At 42.0% G+C, this 17,508-nt stretch overlaps 2 protein-coding genes across 3 annotated transcripts; one reads left to right on the top strand and one right to left on the bottom strand.

Moving 5' to 3' along the window:
* Positions 1–211: 211 nt before the first annotated feature.
* On the bottom strand, positions 212–3,277 carry kics2 (KICSTOR subunit 2). Its single transcript, XM_071501769.1, has 3 exons — positions 3,046–3,277; positions 2,411–2,699; positions 212–1,387 (listed from the first exon to the last, which is right to left on the bottom strand). Exons 1-3 carry the CDS (start codon positions 3,275–3,277, stop codon positions 568–570), a joined length of 1,341 nt encoding a protein of 446 aa, XP_071357870.1. The 3' UTR covers positions 212–567.
* On the top strand, positions 3,205–17,469 carry tmem19 (transmembrane protein 19). Of its 2 annotated transcripts, XM_071501777.1 has the most exons (9): positions 3,205–3,315; positions 4,182–4,264; positions 10,888–11,035; positions 12,453–12,566; positions 15,322–15,459; positions 15,543–15,619; positions 15,725–15,902; positions 16,594–16,803; positions 17,124–17,469. In XM_071501777.1, the coding sequence occupies exons 3-9, from the start codon at positions 10,906–10,908 to the stop codon at positions 17,282–17,284; spliced, it is 1,008 nt and encodes a 335-aa protein (XP_071357878.1). In that variant the 5' UTR covers positions 3,205–3,315; positions 4,182–4,264; positions 10,888–10,905; the 3' UTR covers positions 17,285–17,469. The 2 variants fall into 2 exon arrangements, with proteins under 2 accessions (XP_071357878.1, XP_071357877.1); XM_071501776.1 differs by lacking the exons at positions 3,205–3,315; positions 4,182–4,264 and adding an exon at positions 7,834–8,076.
* Positions 17,470–17,508: the final 39 nt, after the last annotated feature.

The raw sequence follows: 17,508 nt of genomic DNA, 5'->3' as shown, positions 1-17,508 counted from the left end.
CACCATGTACAACAGTAAATTGATGGTTTTAGATATTAATTTAAATAAACTCACATATTAGCACCTGTTTCCAAACTACCTCAAACATACTGTGTGCGTGAGTCAGTAAAAGCTGATATCACCAATCCTCTGAACAAAACCTCTGATTCATTTTCAAGTTGATTAACTATAAATGAATATTTCAGGGAAAGAAATGAGACCAGATACGCAGTGATCTGAAAACTTTATTTCAATTATATCAAGTGCAGTGAATGTGAGCTATTAAAACCTACTGTTAAAACAGTAACCGATGCAAAATAATTAAAATTCTTACTGAAGTTTAAATAAAGGGGTTAAGCTCCGTGAACATAACGTTTCTCACACTGTCGTGATCTAAGAATCTGTGAGCAAAATAAAATTATCTTTGGTCTGGAACGTTTTTGGCAAAGTGAGAGTCAAAGCAACATAAAGGCCGTTAAATCAACCAGGAGCTGGACCGCAGAGGAGTTTCCAGAGGAACACACAGGAGCATCTTAGTGATCTGTAAGAAATGATGCAAGTTCATTGTAGCTGAGGCGCATGATCAGCTCAGCCCTTGGACCCAGGTTTGAGGATGCTGAAGGGTTTGGAGTTGCGCAGGGAGCCGGAGATCTCCTGCAGGAAGGCGGCGATGTGCAGGTCCTTCTCCGACTTCCTGCCGTCGAAGATCACCACCAGCGTGAAGTGTGGCTCCGGCCGCGTCAGGTAGTAGGTGCTCTGGACTTTATCATCGTAGAAGTGCACCACCTTGTCCAGGGTGTTGAGCTCAGCGGCGCGGTCTCCCATCATCATGATGACGTTTGGCCAGTGAGTGACCGGCCGCTCCCCCGACGGCAGGGACACCACGGCGGGGAACTGCTCCACGCCCTTCGGTGCCTCCCGGTAGGAGTGCGGGTGGTGGTAGCCGTGGCCCTGGAAGCTCTCTGAGCCGCGGTTGTCAAACACCAGAGACACGGTGCTGGCGTCGTGTTTGCGGATAAAGGAGCAGATCTTTCCGTGGTAGTCCGGCGTGGTGCGGGCGGTCAGGGCCTTCATGTCGCCCGAGGCCGCCTGCCGGCTCAGGGCTTCGTGGAAGTAGAAGCTGAACTTGGCGAGGAGCGCCGCCTGGAAGCGCTGCAGCCACACGTACAGGTGCGGGGGCTGCACGGCCTTCTGGGACTGACCCCCGAACAGATGCTTGCGGGTCTCTCTCTGCCGCTGGAAGAGCTGCCCCCAGGCGGTGAGCTTGGAGTTGGCACCGTGCAGGCTGAGCAGGGCGGGCAGGAAGTGCCACTCTGACACCTGGGCCTGGCAGCGCAGCAACTGGGTCACCACGTCCACCTCCGTCTGGAAGCCCTCCTCCACACGGCCCAGGATGGGGTGATGGAACCTGAGGAGGTGAGGAGGAGGAGGAGGTCCGTCATTAAAGAGAAACAAATGCAAAGACAGAAGCAGTGATCAGCAGTGACCTGAAAGCAGCTGTGTCTTTGCTGAGAATACATTTGCATTTCAGTCTGACTCAGAGTGTGAGCCCCCCCCCCCCCCCCCCCCTCTCTGGTGTCCTTTTATTTCTCCAGGTCTGCTGATGAGAACATCACCTTCACCCCTCGGTGCTCGGTCGGTTCAGTGATGCAGCCGTGCTCTCTGTGGCCCTGCTACAGTTGCAGGACTCGTTTCGCTGACTTGTCTCTGGGGGGAAGCTCCTGCATTTGCTGGATTAAGCAGAAAGTTTTCCCTCCTCTAACCCCAATAAGTCAGGCGCTCCTCTACTTTCTTTTACCTCACGAATTTCTTTGTCTTTTATATAATCCAGGCTGAAGGAGTTATCCATGGAGGAGGTGTTCAGAGCCCTTATTAAAATGTTACACCACATTATAAAAATGTGTCATTACAGTCAAAATGTAAACGCACTGATGAATTATCAGCAAAATATTCTTAAAGTATCAACGATAAAAGTCCTCCTTTTCCCATTATGCAGAAAAAATGCATCTTTATTAGTGTTTTATTGTGATTGAATCATCTGTCATTGCAGTGAAGATGTTTGTGGTTTAATTTAAATCAGTTTGTTTCAAAATGCCCGAGAAATAAGAGAGAATGAGACATGTTGCTGCACTAGAATTTAGAATTGTTGAAATTTAGAAATTACTAGAAACAAAAACATGAAAATAAGAACTAAGATTAGTTAAAAATCTGATTTTTTGCACTCATCAAATACAGGTTTTGAATGCAAAACCTTCATATGTGAAATAACCAGTAAGTGGTAGGAGCAGGCGATATCTAAAATCTAATATCAAGTGTAATATCTGAGAGGATAGAGGGTGGGGTTTTATAATAGAATAATATTATTGCATTTCATGGTTCAGTAGAGTTCTCCACCACTGTCAGGGAGAAGATGGGACACACAGATACACACTTGGAGCTGTATTTCTGCAGGACGGCCTCCAGCGTGGTGAGCAGCTCGTCTGAGTTGATGCTCTTCTGGCTGCCCAGGGAGTGCATCTTCTCGTACAGGTCGGCCATCTCCATGCGGGCCTGGGTGAAGTGGCAGAGCTGCTCCGACAGGTGCGACAGCAGGTCCTCCAGGTAGGAGGTGGAGCCCGGCTGGCTGTGACGCCCCATCGTCACGACTTTCCTGAGCTCGTTGTAGAGGGAGGTGTAGATGGTGCGGATGGAGTCCTTGCGGCTGAAGAAGGACTGGCCGCCTGGAGAGAGAGAGAGAGAGAGAGAGAGAGAGAGAGAGAGAGAGAGAGAGAGAGAGAGAGAGAGAGGGGTTGTAGACTGTGTGTCATCATAAGATGAGCATCCATGTGCTGCAGCGCCATCTGGTGTTTGGAAACTGTAGCACTCTATTAGGGTAGAAAGTAGAAGTAAAAGTAGAAGACTTCTGTGAACCAAGACCAGACCCTGAGGCTGCATGGGCTCGGGTGAAGACCGGAAAACGCAGCCTGGTCTGATGAATCTGGATTTCTGCTCAGGAGCGCTGATGGCAGGCTAGGAGGGATCAAGGGCCTCAGACAGACGCGTGGAGCCACAGTATATCAACGTTACCCATTTTCTGTCCGAGGAATGTCATGTTGTGGTACGCCTTCTCCGCGGCGGCCAGGTGAGCCAGGGCGGCCAGCAGAGCGGCCCAGATGGCCCCGGCGCTCTTGCTGTTGTCCTTCTCCTTCTCCACGTAGTCCTTGGCCCGGTCGAAAGAAAACAAGCCGAGCTGCGTGAAGAAGCTCTCCAGGATGGCCCGCTCCCGGGGAACGGGCCGCAGCTCCTCCGCCTCCGTCATGGGGCTGAACTCCCGCTGCCTACAGACAAGGCAGTTACGTTAGCTGCCGGCTAACGGTTAGCCGACCGTGTTAGCACCGGTTAGCACGGGGACAGTCTAACGTCTGGGGAGGAAACCATCACTGCTCCGACCAAAAGTCACACAATTTATCGACCTCAGAACAGCTGGACATCGTTTCTAAGCGTAGTTCTTCACATCGATGCCATCGAATACCTTATTAACTGACTCATTAACTGACCGACGCCATATTGGCTACACCGGATGTAAACACTACGGCGAGTCATGAGTTCCAAAATAAATACGTTTGGCAGAATTTACAGTTGCGCTGGAATCAGAGGGAACTGTGGGGTCTTATTGTGGCAGTGTTGATAGAAAGTGTCTGTGGAGGGCAGTGAAACTGTAGAGAAACTGTACCTCAGGTGTATCTGTGTACTCGGGAAATATTAATCAAGTCCGTACTTGAGTGCACATTCACTGATTTGTGCACAGATTCATGGATCAGTTCTGATTCCTAATCCTCAAAGGATGATTCATGCTGACTTGTTGATCCCAGGACTTTTCATCCAGCGCCACCAGCAAGCATTTTTTTTTTTTAAACAAGATTTACCTGGGGCTATGCCTAACTATTATTTTCATTGATGTGCTGGGGTTTATTATTATTATTATTTTATTTTTATTTTTTTTATTTTGATAATAATATAATATATATATAATATATATGTAGTGCTGTGGTGTTGGTGTGTGCTCTGAAATGAAATTACCATACATCTACAAAACCAATGAGATTTGACAACAGTTATTTAGGTAGCATTCAATAACTACACTTCCCATGAGTCTTTGACACGTGCATGCTATCAGAACTCTCTCTCTCTCTCTCCCTCCCTCTCTCTCTCTCTCTCTCCAGGGGTGGATCTCTGCGCCCTTTAAAAAGTTCAAAATGAGAACAGACCATGTTTACTCTCACCCTCCTCCACTCTTCCGTGCTGGGTAAGTGACATCATCTTTCCCCCTCTCCGCTGTGTTTGTGTGTGTTCCTGATTTGCGGTAATTTCAGTTAATTTCACTGATATTTCAGCCAGGCCAGAACAAACTGCTGGGATTCTAATCACCACCTCGGCTGCTGGTTTCGGTGTTGAACCATGATGCCTAATGCACCTTCAAACAAGGCGGTTGTCAGACACCACATGTGTCAGACGCAGGTCAGACCACAAGTGAATCCCAGCTTAATGCTGAGAGTTTCATATGAAATGTAAATAGTCTGTGGTTTGCATACAGACATAATCTCTGTCAGTGCCTTACTTTATAGTGTATGAACTGAAAAAAATGTCAGCATTGGTTATATTTTAAAGCTTTATTTTAAGTGTTGAAATTTATTTACAGTTCGTAAATAGTTAGTTAGGCAAGTTTATTTATATAGCACCATTCAGACACAAGGCAATTCAAAGTGCTCAACAGAGGCAGGGAAATACATTAAAAACAGATCTGAATAAATAGAATAAAAATATTTGAAGAAGTCATTTTGATAAAAGGCATTAAAACAGTGAATGATGTGATTTATTGGTGAGCTGCAGCAAACAGTGATGTTTTAAATGAGCTGACAATCTCAGGTGTTCAGGAAGCTGGTTCCACAGGTGAGGAGCAGAGAAACAAAAAGCTGGTTCGCCTTGTTTGGTTCTGATTCTGGGAACACTGCGTCAACCTGTCTCAGGTGACCTGAGGGGTCTGCATGCTTCATATCGTACAAGTAGAACAGTGATCTATTTGGGCCCAAGACAATTTAGTGCTTTGTAGACAAGTGCCAAGATTTTAAAGACAAGCTCTTTATTAGCAACAGCAAAGTCAGTCAAAACAATGAAGTGATTCAGTTTGAGAGTGGTAACAGGTTTAAATCTTATGTTATGAATTTTAATGGTGGTTTGGATCACACACTGTGTTCAACAGATGTATTAGCACTTTGGTGGTTTTGCCTTTAAATCATCAAATGCAGTAAAATTCTTGTTTTGTCACTCATCTAATCTGACCATTCTGTTGCCTTCAAGCTATAGACCAAAATCTGATAAGATATATTTCATTCATATTTTTTCAGGTCTCAAATATCAACATCTATGTTGTCTTGAAAAATGCAGTATCATTTGGGTTCTATTTGTCACCAGTTTGTCTGTAACTATGTGGAGTGTTACATATTTTTTTCACATAACTTTTTCTGTTAAGTGTCTCTTAGTTTTGTGAAAAAAATACCATAAGATATAGGTTTTCTTACAGTCCTGTAAAAACATTGGAATAGTTTTAGTTTTAGATAGACCAGTGCATGTTACTGCCCTAGAAAGCAGCTCATCCCATTGTTGACATGGTCGCTCTGACTTCATCAGTTATTGTGTTCCTGACTCCCCTTCCTCTCTCTCCTCCCCATCCTACTTCACCTCATCCTCCTCTTACTTCCTCTCCTCCTCATCCTCCTCCAATTCTCACCCTTCTTACTCTGTGTCAGTTTGCAAAAGGCAGTTGGCAAAATAATGTACCACTGTAGATTGCAATGTTTACAGTTTTCCTAGAAGTGTGTTATAAAATGACAAACTGACTGTACAGCAGAGAGCATGAAGTCAGTTTTGGCACATGCTATAAATACATTAGTTACAAGTGTGGATGGTGTCAGTGCAACAAGAATCACCGTGAGTGTTTAAGCTTTAGGGAAAAAAAACATAGTTTGTGGTCAGGTGTCTTGCAGCAGGAAACAGCAACTTTTGATAAATGACTTTATAAAATCAGCCTGAAAATCAATTTAAAGCAGTTGGGTCCTTTTAAAAAATCCAAGCAGTTTATTGAGAATTATGTAAAAATACTGAAAATGTACAGCCATCATGCTAGGGGCTATGTGTAACTTTCAACTGTGGGTGGCACTAGAAGAAAAGTCAGAGGATCACAAAAGTTACCCAATTTCATCCTCTGGGAACCATGATTATTTGTACCAAGTGTCATGATGATCCATCCAATAGTTGTTGAGATATTTCAATATGGACCAAAGTGGACCAATAGCACGACACTAGCATGGATAAAAAAAAATGTAATAAACCTTAAAAGATGAATAAGTTTATCATTTGAATTTCAATATTGTAGTGGAAAAAGTATGAAAATGTCAATGCAAATTTCTCAAACCTTTTCCACAGAATCTGTTTTTTCAGTATGTTGGACATTAACAGAGATATTTCTTTAGTGAGTGCAGCTGATCAATAGTATGTTCATTTTCCTGACAGTTTGAAACAGAGCTCTGTTTGTGCGGCTCTCTCTGCTCTGAGGAAGAGAGATGTTCCCCATGTGATCACAGATTACAGGCAGCAGCTTGTGCACAACTTTGACAACGTGACGATCATCAGAAGTGAAGAAATTGTACAAGACATAATGAGGCTTGTGATATACATTTCCCTGAATCCTGGAAGGGATTCAGTCATTTTCTCTGTTATCTGTTATAGATAGCATTAGGTTAGCATTAAAACCCTGAGGATTATTTATGTGTCTTTGCTGCAATTCTCGTATAACACTGTGTCTAGCCCCTTTTATATATTAATACTTTAATGTCCACATACAGCTCCTCCAGGTTAGTGTCTAAGTTCAAGGTTGCAGTGCATGCTACAACCAACATGCTGGAGCGGGTGTGGACACAGTATGGCAGATCATACACACATATTTTGGAGCTGTCCCACGCTTAAATCCTTCTGGGCAGGAGTTCAAAGTATTATCAGTGAAGTCTTGCAGCATAATTTTAATTTCACTTGTTTATCATTCTACCGGGGCAATATGGACACAGAATTACCAAAAAAAGACAGATACCTTATAAAAATCTTCATGGCCGCCAGCAAAAAAGCTATAACAAGGAGATGGCTCAACACAGAACCTCCCACGGTTAATCAGTGGGAGGCCATAATGAAGGACATCCAAACAATGGAACTACCGACGTATAGTCTCAGATTACAAAGGGACAAAGGTGATGCCCTCTGGGAAAAATGGAGCACTTACATTACAAGAAGAGGTAATAACCAACCTTAATGCTTTATTTATTCTGGTTTTCAGAAAAATAATATTGCAACTATATTGCTGTAATGTTTGACATACGACCTACTCGCAACCCCACTGTTCTCTCATGTTTTGTTCCTATGAGTGTTCATGTGTGTGTGCAACTGTGTATGAATGTGTATGATTATTTAGACATATGGGTGTAGGTGAACATGTATACTCGTGAGATCAGGTGCGCAGACATATGTGTACATATACTTTTGTTCTTCTCTCCTTTTTTGTTGTTTCTTTTGTGTCTATAAGGGCACTGCATGGCTTGCATTTGTATTACTTAGCCACATCATATTGTACCCACACCTACTTTTGTTCATTACACCGATGCTGCCCAAGTTTTGTACGAAAAAACATGAAAAAATAAAGTTAAAAAAAAAAAGGTTGCAGTGCATGTGTATGAAAGCAGCTAAAGACAAAATGACCTCAAAAATCAAAATAATGACAACATGGTACTGTCCCTTTAAGAAATCTGAACGGTTTGTTTGTGGAAGTCTGTCCGTCAACTAAATGCTTCCGGGTCCGTCTGCTGTTTGACAGGGATCTTCAGCTGAGCAGCGATTTAATTTTTACTAACCTGCTATTTACCTAAATATATTCGCTTTAGTTGGTGTCCGGGAACAGGAGCCCGCTTTAGCCCGCTGCCGACGAGCCACAGCTACACTCGGCTAAACTTCGCCAACTTTGCTAAGTAGGTTAAAGTCAGCGACGTGAGCTCGTGATGGCCCCGGAGATAACGGGTGAGTTGGATTACATAAAACACGACCCAGCTGTGATTAGAAATATCTTCATGTTGACTTAAATAATACAGTAATTAAAGATTTTTTTTAAACGACTTTTATTGGTCTCTTACCAGTAGAAGTATTACTCAGCCCCCCCGGGCGGTTTGTTCGGTTCAGACAACAGGCGTGATCGAATAGCTTAATTGCTAAAGTTAATAATGACCTAGATAAACTAGATTCACCACTGTTGTTATGTTAAATGTGTTTAAATGTGTCATTTAAGATGTAAAGAGCACAGGGTAAGTCTTTGTAGTATCTGTAAATGGGACTTGCCGCCACATAAACCGCTGTCGCTTGCGAATAAAAAGGGTTATTGTGTTATTTCTGAATATCTTTTATGAGGAACACCGCAGAAATACCGGCCCCCACTCTGCTCTATTAGCTTTTTTACAGATGTTTCTGAAATACTGATATTAATAGAAGTTAATACTGGAATCAAGATATTTATTTTTCTTCACAGCCCACAGACGAAAGTAGGTAGGACAACTTTAACAGCAGATTTGTCAGCTGCGCATGGGTCGTTGACAAATAAAGCTTTTAAAAATGGATATTATGCATATTTTTAAAATTAGAATAATGTGTTTCAACAAGCCTTATCTGTGTTTCAACATCTCAAAGTTTTAAATTAATTTTTTGACTGTATTTTTAACTTCACTTCCTGAAAAATGTCAGGTGGCGCAACCAAATATATATCCTTTCCTTCTATTTATTCTAAGTGAAATGTTTGGCAGGTATACCTGAGTGTGTCTATAGTGGCTAACACATTGTTATTTTGTGGTTGAGTTTTTTGTTAACTATAATTTAAGATTCCTGCATTTCAGTGGCCAGGTATTTAATATTTTTAATATCCAATTTTACATTTAAATACAGAAAAACTTGTATATAAATATAAAAATGAATATATTTAATACAATAGCTATATACCTCATCGTTTTCAACCATTTGTTCACTTTAAACTATCATTTATTGGTTTAAATAAATATTTTACCTGGTCGCACCACCTGACGATTCAGTTGTGTCACCTGACTTTTGCAGCTAATTTCAATTAAACAGGCTTCTCCTTAGACACCTGTTTAACCTTTAGCCTTTGCTAGCAAGTTCATACATATAGTTTTTTAATAAAATGAAGAGTTTTATAATAAAATAACATTTTCCTAGTTTTACCTTGGTTGTACCACCTGACATGAAACGTGTACCAGCCCAACTATGAGTTGAAAGTAGCTATTTTTATCAATATTTGAGAGAGCTCTACAAACCTTTTCACTCATCAGTAAAGATCACCTGGGGTCCTCTGGCTGATGGAATATCCTGTTTGATGTTGTAACCATTCACTTAAGAATAAAGGATGCATCTATACAGTTGCACCACCCTGACATTTGACAATACACAAATTCCCGGACAAAAGTTTTTGAATTATCTTAACACCTTTAAAACTATTAATATTTGTGAATTTAGTTTATTTGAAAGGTCTCAAACATGAAATCATGCCACAGTATTCATTTAGAATTTATTATTATTAAAATATCATATTTAATACTTTTCTCAGGCTGTTCATTAACTCGGACGGTTGCGCCACCAGACATTTTGGTGGTTTGAGAGGCCAAAATATAAAATATATACATTATTATAATGTACTGAAAACATGGTCAGACTACAGCAGTTTTATAGAATAAAATGATGCATGTCATGATTTAATTAAAATTATTTTAAAGGAAAGTAATGCACTCGGACACAAAAATATGCACGTCATGTCAATGACCCGCATTCATGCTGCCAGTCTCCTGCTCTACCACATCCAAAGACACGGAGCATTGTCCTGCAGGAAGTAGCTATTAGAAGATGATGAACTGTGGCCGTGACGGGATAAACACGGCCAGCAACAGTGCTCAGAGAGACTGTGACATTCAGACCAGGACTGATTGGTGTTAAGGCCCAAAATAAGACAAGAAAACATTCCCCACACCATCACACCACCACCAGCAGCCTGGACCGTAGACTCAAGGCGGGTTGGGTCTCTGCTGTTGTTGTTGTCCATCCACCTCAAGGTTGGACGTGTCCTCATTCGAATGCTTCTCTGCTCACCACAGCCGTTATCTGAGTTACCGCAGATTTCTGTCATTCGACATGGGAGCTTTAATCTTTTCATTATGAGTGGAGCCCAGAGCAGTTACATTAATGCCCTTTTTATTTAACATGACCAACAGTTTAGATGGACATCACAAGACACAATGAATGGTTATGTGTAGCTGACCGTGGTGCACCAGCTACAGTGTTCACCACCAGCTGTCGGCATCTTTCTGCTCAGAGCTTGGCTTTTGACCAGATCTTCACTGTCTTCATACTTTTTAAATCCGAAACACAACCACAGATCTGCCTTTGGACTTGGTGCCACGTGTGGAGCTGTGTCTTTTTTTTGGTCTCTCACGTGGATCGCTGGTCACACAGGACTGACGGGGTTACAGGGGTCTGCATTTTAAAAGGGGAATTTTAATGTGGAATAAAAGAAGACTTATGAAAGTTTGGGCCAACAGGGAGCTGCCGTCTTGATGAAAATGTTTAGTCATGTTGTTGAGACATTTAAGGGAAATTCATGTGGAAAAATTAATGTGGGTGTTACTCTTATATTATCTCTATCATGGCAGCTTTGACCGACCACCTTGGTTGTAGAGATTAGGGAAGGACGGGGAGCCTGAGCCCCCTGCAGCTCAAAGATGGTCAGTTAAACGATTGTGGCCAATAACCGCTCTGCCCGTGTCTCCTGTCCTGCAGCTCGATCTGTCTGTCAGCATGAATTCTGAGAAGGACATGCTGATGAAGGAGTACCTCAAGATGATGACTGATATGATCGTGCTGTGTGCCACCTTGGCACTCTCCCTGTTCTTCTGGGTCCTCTCCCTCTCCATCAGCACCTACTATGGTGAGTCTGGAAACCCATGTGACGAGTTCAACTTGAACACGGCAGTTTTTGATTTTTGATTTAGTGAAAGATCCTTTTCTGCAGATACATGGCCGGTGGCGTAAAACCTTTTAAGATAATTCCAAAAAAAGTCCCAAATTGAAACAAAATATCATGTGCTCTTCCTTGAATACTGCCCAAATTCTCCATTCACACGCTCAGTTCAGAGTGGTGATGAAAAGCTTAACAAACATCCTCGACATCACTTTCCACACTTGAAGTTCCAGTTTGTGTGGCCACACTGTTGCCTGTGTGGAGCGACCTCTATTAATCCTTCATTTGACATTAAAATTCAGTTTAATTTATACAATCCCACATAACAGTCATTACCTCAGAGCGCTGTGGTGCGATATAGTTTGACAGACTATTCAAACAACACCCTGTAGTATTGTCATTGGTGGAACCCAAACCAACGGTCTCAGACTTCCTGATATTTTATCTTGCGTGAGAAAATATTAAGAAACTCATGACAAATACAGTAAAGTGTTGAGTCTTCACTGCTGCTTCGTATTGATTTTACTGGAGGGATCAACACAGAAGCTAGTCAGCTAATGTTATCATTCTACTGTAGCCTCACTAATGAAAACATTATGAAACATTAGCAGCATCAGCATTAGTAGCATTAACTGAATGTCACATGGAGGAGAAGAAAACCAGAGCTTTTAGCAGCTTGTAGAGTTCTCCCTCTCGGTACAGACAGACCAGTATTCAGCCATGGACTGATCCCCGAATGACACTGAGGGAGCAGGTAAAAACTTTATACTAGGGATGATTTGACGTCCACCGGCCAACCGGGAGACAAAGACATAGTTTCTTCAGTGGAGGAGTTTCTGGAAGGTCACTCTTACTTGGCTTCGTTCTCTGCTCAGGACGCCATGACTATATCTTTATACAAAATAGGTGTTTGCTGCTGTTTTACTGCCATTTAAAGTCTCCTTAAAAAAATTCTTAAAGATATTTTTGGGGGTATTTTGCCTTTATTCAACAGGACAGAAGAGAGTGACAGGAAAGGGGCAGAGAGAGGGGGGATGACATGCAGGAAAGAGTCAGGGTCAGTCGGGAGTCGAACCAGTGACTCGCCTGCTAAGAGCATCAGCTCATGTGATGCGCGCCCTAACCACTCGACTGTCGGGTCACTCCACCTTTACAGAGGCTTTAACTGTACCGTCCCCCTGTGTGGAAGCCTCTGCATTCGTTCTGCTGCCCTGCTCAGTTATTCAGGATTTCTTAGTAATTTCTCAGCCATCGGTTTTGTCCCTGAGAGAAACTTTAATTGGAGAAACTGAAGAGGTTTTGTGTCACAGTCAATTCATCCTCTCGTACACAAAATGTGGAAAACCACTAGAGTGGGTGTGGGTTTGTGTGTCTGTGTCTCCAGGCACGCTGCAGCCTGTGTCGCCGTGGCGGTGGCTCTTCTCCATCTTGGTTCCCCTCGTGCTGACGATCAGGGCGCTGAAGAGACGCAGTCTGGACCGAACAGGAGCCCTGGGAGGTGAGTGTGTGTCCACAGCGCCGTGACGCTGCAGTATTGATGAACCCACAGAGGACCATCACCCGACTGCAGCTCCCCTCGACTTCACTCAGCATCTCAGCCTCTTCTAGTTGTGAGGAAATGAGAAAACACATCCTGAGAGAAAGTGTTTGTCAAAGGTTAACTTCACTGTGACATCATAACGTTCTGCAGAAACACCTCTGGTTATTACTCACTGCTGTAACTCAGGAAGGGGAGATTGCGACTATATTTCCTGCAGTTTGAGCGTTTGGTGAAGGAAACGGCCACGATGTGGTAACTGTAGTTTCACACTGTAATGTACATGCAGCAGAGTGCTGGTCCTGCAGAGGAGAGCAGCTCAGTGTGGAGCATCCAGCAGCTCAGGAGTTTCCACAGGCTGAATGAGAGTAAATATATTTGATTTAAATCCATCATCCGTTCATTCAGCAGTTTATCTTTTCCACTGATGAGCAGAATAGAAATGTGTTAACCAGAAACAGATATTTCCTCCTCCCTCTTTTGTTTCTTCCTGGATGTTTTTTTATTTTATTTACAGAAAATGCAGAAATGCAGATTTTAACATTGTTTTTCCACAATATTTTTATTTAAATTTTGACATGAAATACATCCTTTAATATTCACTCCAAATATTATATACTTCTGCACATAATTACTACTCTCACTGAAAAACCTATATAAAAAAAAATCATACTTAACAAAATAATTACATTAAAGAAACACAAAACAAACAAACAAATTCTCCTCTTATCTTAACAATTGTCAATTTATACAACTATACAATATGGAGTATATTAATTGAAATGTTACAGAATATAAGTATTTAAAAGGAGAAAGTAAAAAAATAAAAAATAAATGAAATTGCAGAATCTACATTGCTCACTGAAATAAGTCTATCACTCAGATTTCTGTCAAATCTAAATCTTTTACAGGATTAATCCATATGCTCTCAAATATATGTTGCTCAGCCTTTAATATGTAGGAGATCCTTTCTAATGGAAGGCTTGATAACATCTGTCTTATCCACTGAGTAGTGCATGGCCTGGGAATACTCTTCCATAACAGAGCCTCATTTTCTGGCATGAAGCAAACTGAGGTCTATGAATGCTCGTCCACTTTTACTGTAGTTGTGGTTCTCTGGATGTACAGAGCATCCGGAAAGTATTCACAGCGCTTCACTTTTTCCACATTTTGTTATGTTACAGCCTTATTCCAAAATCGATTCAATTCATTTTTTAACCTCAAAATTCAACACACAATACCTCATAATGACAAAGCTGAAAAAATGAGCTTGAAACTTTTGCAAATTTATAAAAAAATAAACAAAAATATAAGAACGTTTGTATTTGCAAAAAATTCAAGCAAATTTCAACACTTTTTTAAAATTCCTTTTTAAATGAAGAGGTTTTAGACACAAAGTCATGACATTATGATGACATCTCTAGTTTTGGTTGTCATGGCTGCAGGATAACAAAATTCATATTTAACTGGATTTAGTGGCATGAAGTAACTGTGATCCCATGATGGTCTGACCTAAAATGAACCACTGTATCAGCCAGTGAGCATCACTGTGAAATCACCATTCGTCCTTTTTAAAACCCGTGTGTGCGTGTGTTCCCCGAATCTGTCCAGGATTCTGCACAGCTCCAACAAAATTAGCCTCTCTTGGAGGCAGCTCGGAGTCGCGCTGCAGGGGAGTCCCTGCCTTTCTGTGCGCGGTATCTCAGTTAAATCTCAGTTTTATGGTCACAAAATTGTCACCTTCATCATGAGATCGGTGACACTGACGTTTAAAATGAGTGATGACAGGAGGCGTAAGAAGTGATGAGACTGTGCAGATAAAGCAAAGTATAAAACCAAACATGCCACAACTTTCAGTGAGTTTAACACCTTTTGGCTCTGAATGAGCAGGAAACAGCATCTGTAGAAAAAAAGGTTTTGGTTGAAGCTTTGTGGGTGACATCATCTCACCAAAAGCTCATGAAATTCATCAGTAATAAACTGTAGATGGGTATAAAAATATGTAATGCACAGCACAGTAAAACCAGCTCTTTTTATAACTTTATATAAATTACTTTCACAAGCTTTACGAGGAAACGGATGAATCACTTCATTTGACGTTCATGTCCCCTCGACTTTTATTCGATGACGTTGGAAATGTGACACTGTACAAACATCAAAAGATTTTTTTTTAATGCTGAAAGATTCTCTTGTGTTTCACAGAGACTTATTTTAGAAACGAGGAAATTGAAGCTCTGTTCGCTTTTGATGAAATCATTTGCTTTTTAATGTTCAAAAGAAATTCCCTGAACTTTGAGCCTTTGAGCCACAGTCACTGGTGTTTCTCTGTGGACCGAGGCTGTGATACTGTCACAGTATTAATATAGAACCTAGACCTGCTTTAGAATCAGAAACACATGGACATCTCTTCTTTAGACTGTGTGGAGCCTTTCAGTTAAGAGCGTTTTCAGTTTATTATCACATATGACTCACAAAAGCATCAAATTCTCATGTTTGAGAAACTTTTTTGTTGATTAATTTTTGTTTTTGTTTTAAATCAGTCATTGCTTTAGTCTGAAGTTTAACACGTTGCTGGTTTGAGTCTGCAAACTGCATTTGATTTATTGAAGAAAGATCTAGAATAACAGCAGACTTGAGCTTTGAAGCAGCGTCGGGGCCTGTGAGGTAACTTTTGAAATCTTTGTGTGTTTCTCTGACATGAAATGTGTCTCCTCAGCTCTGCTGGTGGGGTTTGTGTTGACAATGGCCAACTACAGCTTCTTCTCGTCGCTGCTGGCCTTCTTCATCAGCTCCTCCAGACTGACCCGCTGGGGAGGGGCACAGAAGAAGAAAATAGACGCCGAGTACAAAGAAGGTGAGGGGCATGAAGGTGGTGTTTTTGTTTTTGTTTTTTTTTTTATCTAAATTGAAATGTATTAATGTTTGTGTTTGTGTTAGGTGGGCAGAGGAACTGGGTTCAGGTCTTCTGTAACGGAGGAGTTCCCACTGAGCTGGCCTTGCTGTATATGATCGAGGTGATTGGTCCTTTTTTCCAAATAATTTCTGCACAAGACCTAAAATGACAAACACACCTGCTCGGTTTTTGATTTAAAATCTTTGAAACGGCGGCTGTGTTTCAGGTGGGTCCAGGTGAGATCCCCATCGACTTCGGGAAACAGTACTCTGCCTCCTGGATGTGCCTCTCTCTGGTGGGCGCGCTCGCATGCAGCGCCGGGGACACCTGGGCGTCAGAGGTGGGACCTGTCCTCAGCCAATCACAGCCTAGACTCATCACCACTTGGAAGGAAGTCCCGGCAGGTGAGCAGCCAGTAATAAACCTTCAGTAACTGATTTTTTTTTCTTCACTCAGTGGAAAACAAGGTGTGAATATATTGATATTATATTGACATATTATCACCTTTTAAGGTGGTAAAAACCTTTAATATGGTGAACTTATTTTGAAACAGCTGTTTATTTTCCACAGCTGAGCAGTTACATCCACCACATCCTGGGGGAATTTTCTGGCTCTTTAGCTGCTAAATGCTTCACTGTGTTTAATACATTTACAAAAATGTCTGAAATTCTGTTTTCACTGTGTCATTACGGGGAATTGAGTCTAGATTGATGAGGGAAGAAATGAAATTAGTAGATTTCATCATTGGGCTGCAACACTACAAAAAGGGGTTTTGAATACTGAATTCACAGTAAACTAAACCAAAGCGATTAGCGTTTCCTTAGCTTGTTAATTTAAGTTCAAATCTTGTTGTCTGTGGGAAACGCTGTATAGAAGAATAACAGGGTTATTAATGAGGAGACAGGAGGAGTCCGTCTGTGGAGGAAACTGTGTATTAATAAGTGTATGTAAGTTATTTTAAGTTGAGATGTTTTCTAGAAACGTTGAATCTAATTCATTCAACATGGTTTATAGACAGAAAATGTTCTATTCACTGTTCTTTCGTGGTTTAATGATGCATTAATTTTTTTGGATCTACACTCTCTGACCACCCAGGAACAAACGGAGGAGTTACTCCTGTCGGCCTGGTCGCCAGCTTCCTCGGCGGACTCGTGGTGGGCTTTGCTTACTTTGTAACGCAGCTTCTGTTGGTCCACGACCTGCACCTGGCAAACCCCCAGTGGCCAATCGTAGTGTACGGCGGTGTGGCCGGCCTGGTGGGATCCGTGCTGGACTCTTTCCTGGGAGCTCACATGCAGTACTCAGGTATTAACAACAAGTTCTGTTTCCATAGTAACTGCAGGAAGTAACAGGCCTTTATTTTTCTAACTCCCTCTGTTTCCTGTAATTGGTCAGATTTTAGTACGCTCCAGGTACTATGCTTCCTGTAACCCTTTAGAATTAAAAGTCCTCTACCTTTCCAGTGGACAGAAACCATTCATTTCTTAACAGGGCCTTTATTGCGAAAGGCACGGCTAAAGTAACTGTTCCTCATGAACATGAACCCAGATCAGTCTGACGTCTGTGAATCAGTCTTAAGTTTGATTGATACCAGCTGCACATTTCCTCTTCCTGTCTGTCCTCAGGCTTCGACTCGAGCATCGGGAAGGTGGTGAGTTACGAGTCTGCCACCACCCAGCGGATCTGTGGGAAACCCATCCTGGACAACAACGCCGTCAACCTGTTCTCCTCCGTCCTCATCGCCCTCGTTCTGCCTGGGCTGGCGTGGGGGCTGTGGCCACGGTAGACCAACCACTGATCTCTAAGACAAGCGTCACACTGATACACAAACACAACGCACACACTCTGTATTGTTACATGTTGGACATGAAGCTCTGATCACTGAACAAGCAAGAAACGACTTTTTGAAAAAGACCAAAAGAAGAGGAAAATAAATACGACTTTTTGCAGTGTTTCATACAGTGTACTGCACTCGACCTTTGACCTCATCTTATTGCAGCGTGTGAGGCG

The sequence above is a fragment of the Trachinotus anak genome, unplaced genomic scaffold, assembly GCF_046630095.1.
Source record: "Trachinotus anak isolate AG129_WGS33_773 ecotype Australia unplaced genomic scaffold, CSIRO_AGI_Tana_v1 ptg000018l, whole genome shotgun sequence".
NCBI classification, from domain to species: domain Eukaryota; kingdom Metazoa; phylum Chordata; class Actinopteri; order Carangiformes; family Carangidae; genus Trachinotus; species Trachinotus anak.
The sequence above is the reverse complement of the archived record's forward strand: the minus strand, read 5'-3'. Positions and strand labels throughout refer to the sequence as shown.

Coding starts and splice junctions, on each gene's coding strand:
- tmem19 (XM_071501777.1), top strand. CDS start 10,906: ATGAATTCTGAGAAGGACATGCTGATGAAGGAGTACCTCAAGATGATG. Junction 11,036..12,452: donor CTCCATCAGCACCTACTATG/GTGAGTCTGGAA, acceptor CTGTGTCTCCAG/GCACGCTGCAGCCTGTGTCG. Junction 15,903..16,593: donor TTGGAAGGAAGTCCCGGCAG/GTGAGCAGCCAG, acceptor CTGACCACCCAG/GAACAAACGGAGGAGTTACT.
- kics2 (XM_071501769.1), bottom strand. CDS start 3,277: ATGACGGAGGCGGAGGAGCTGCGGCCCGTTCCCCGGGAGCGGGCCATC. Junction 2,700..3,045: donor ATTCCTCGGACAGAAAATGG/GTAACGTTGATA, acceptor CTCTCTCTCCAG/GCGGCCAGTCCTTCTTCAGC. Junction 1,388..2,410: donor CTGCAGAAATACAGCTCCAA/GTGTGTATCTGT, acceptor TCACCTCCTCAG/GTTCCATCACCCCATCCTGG.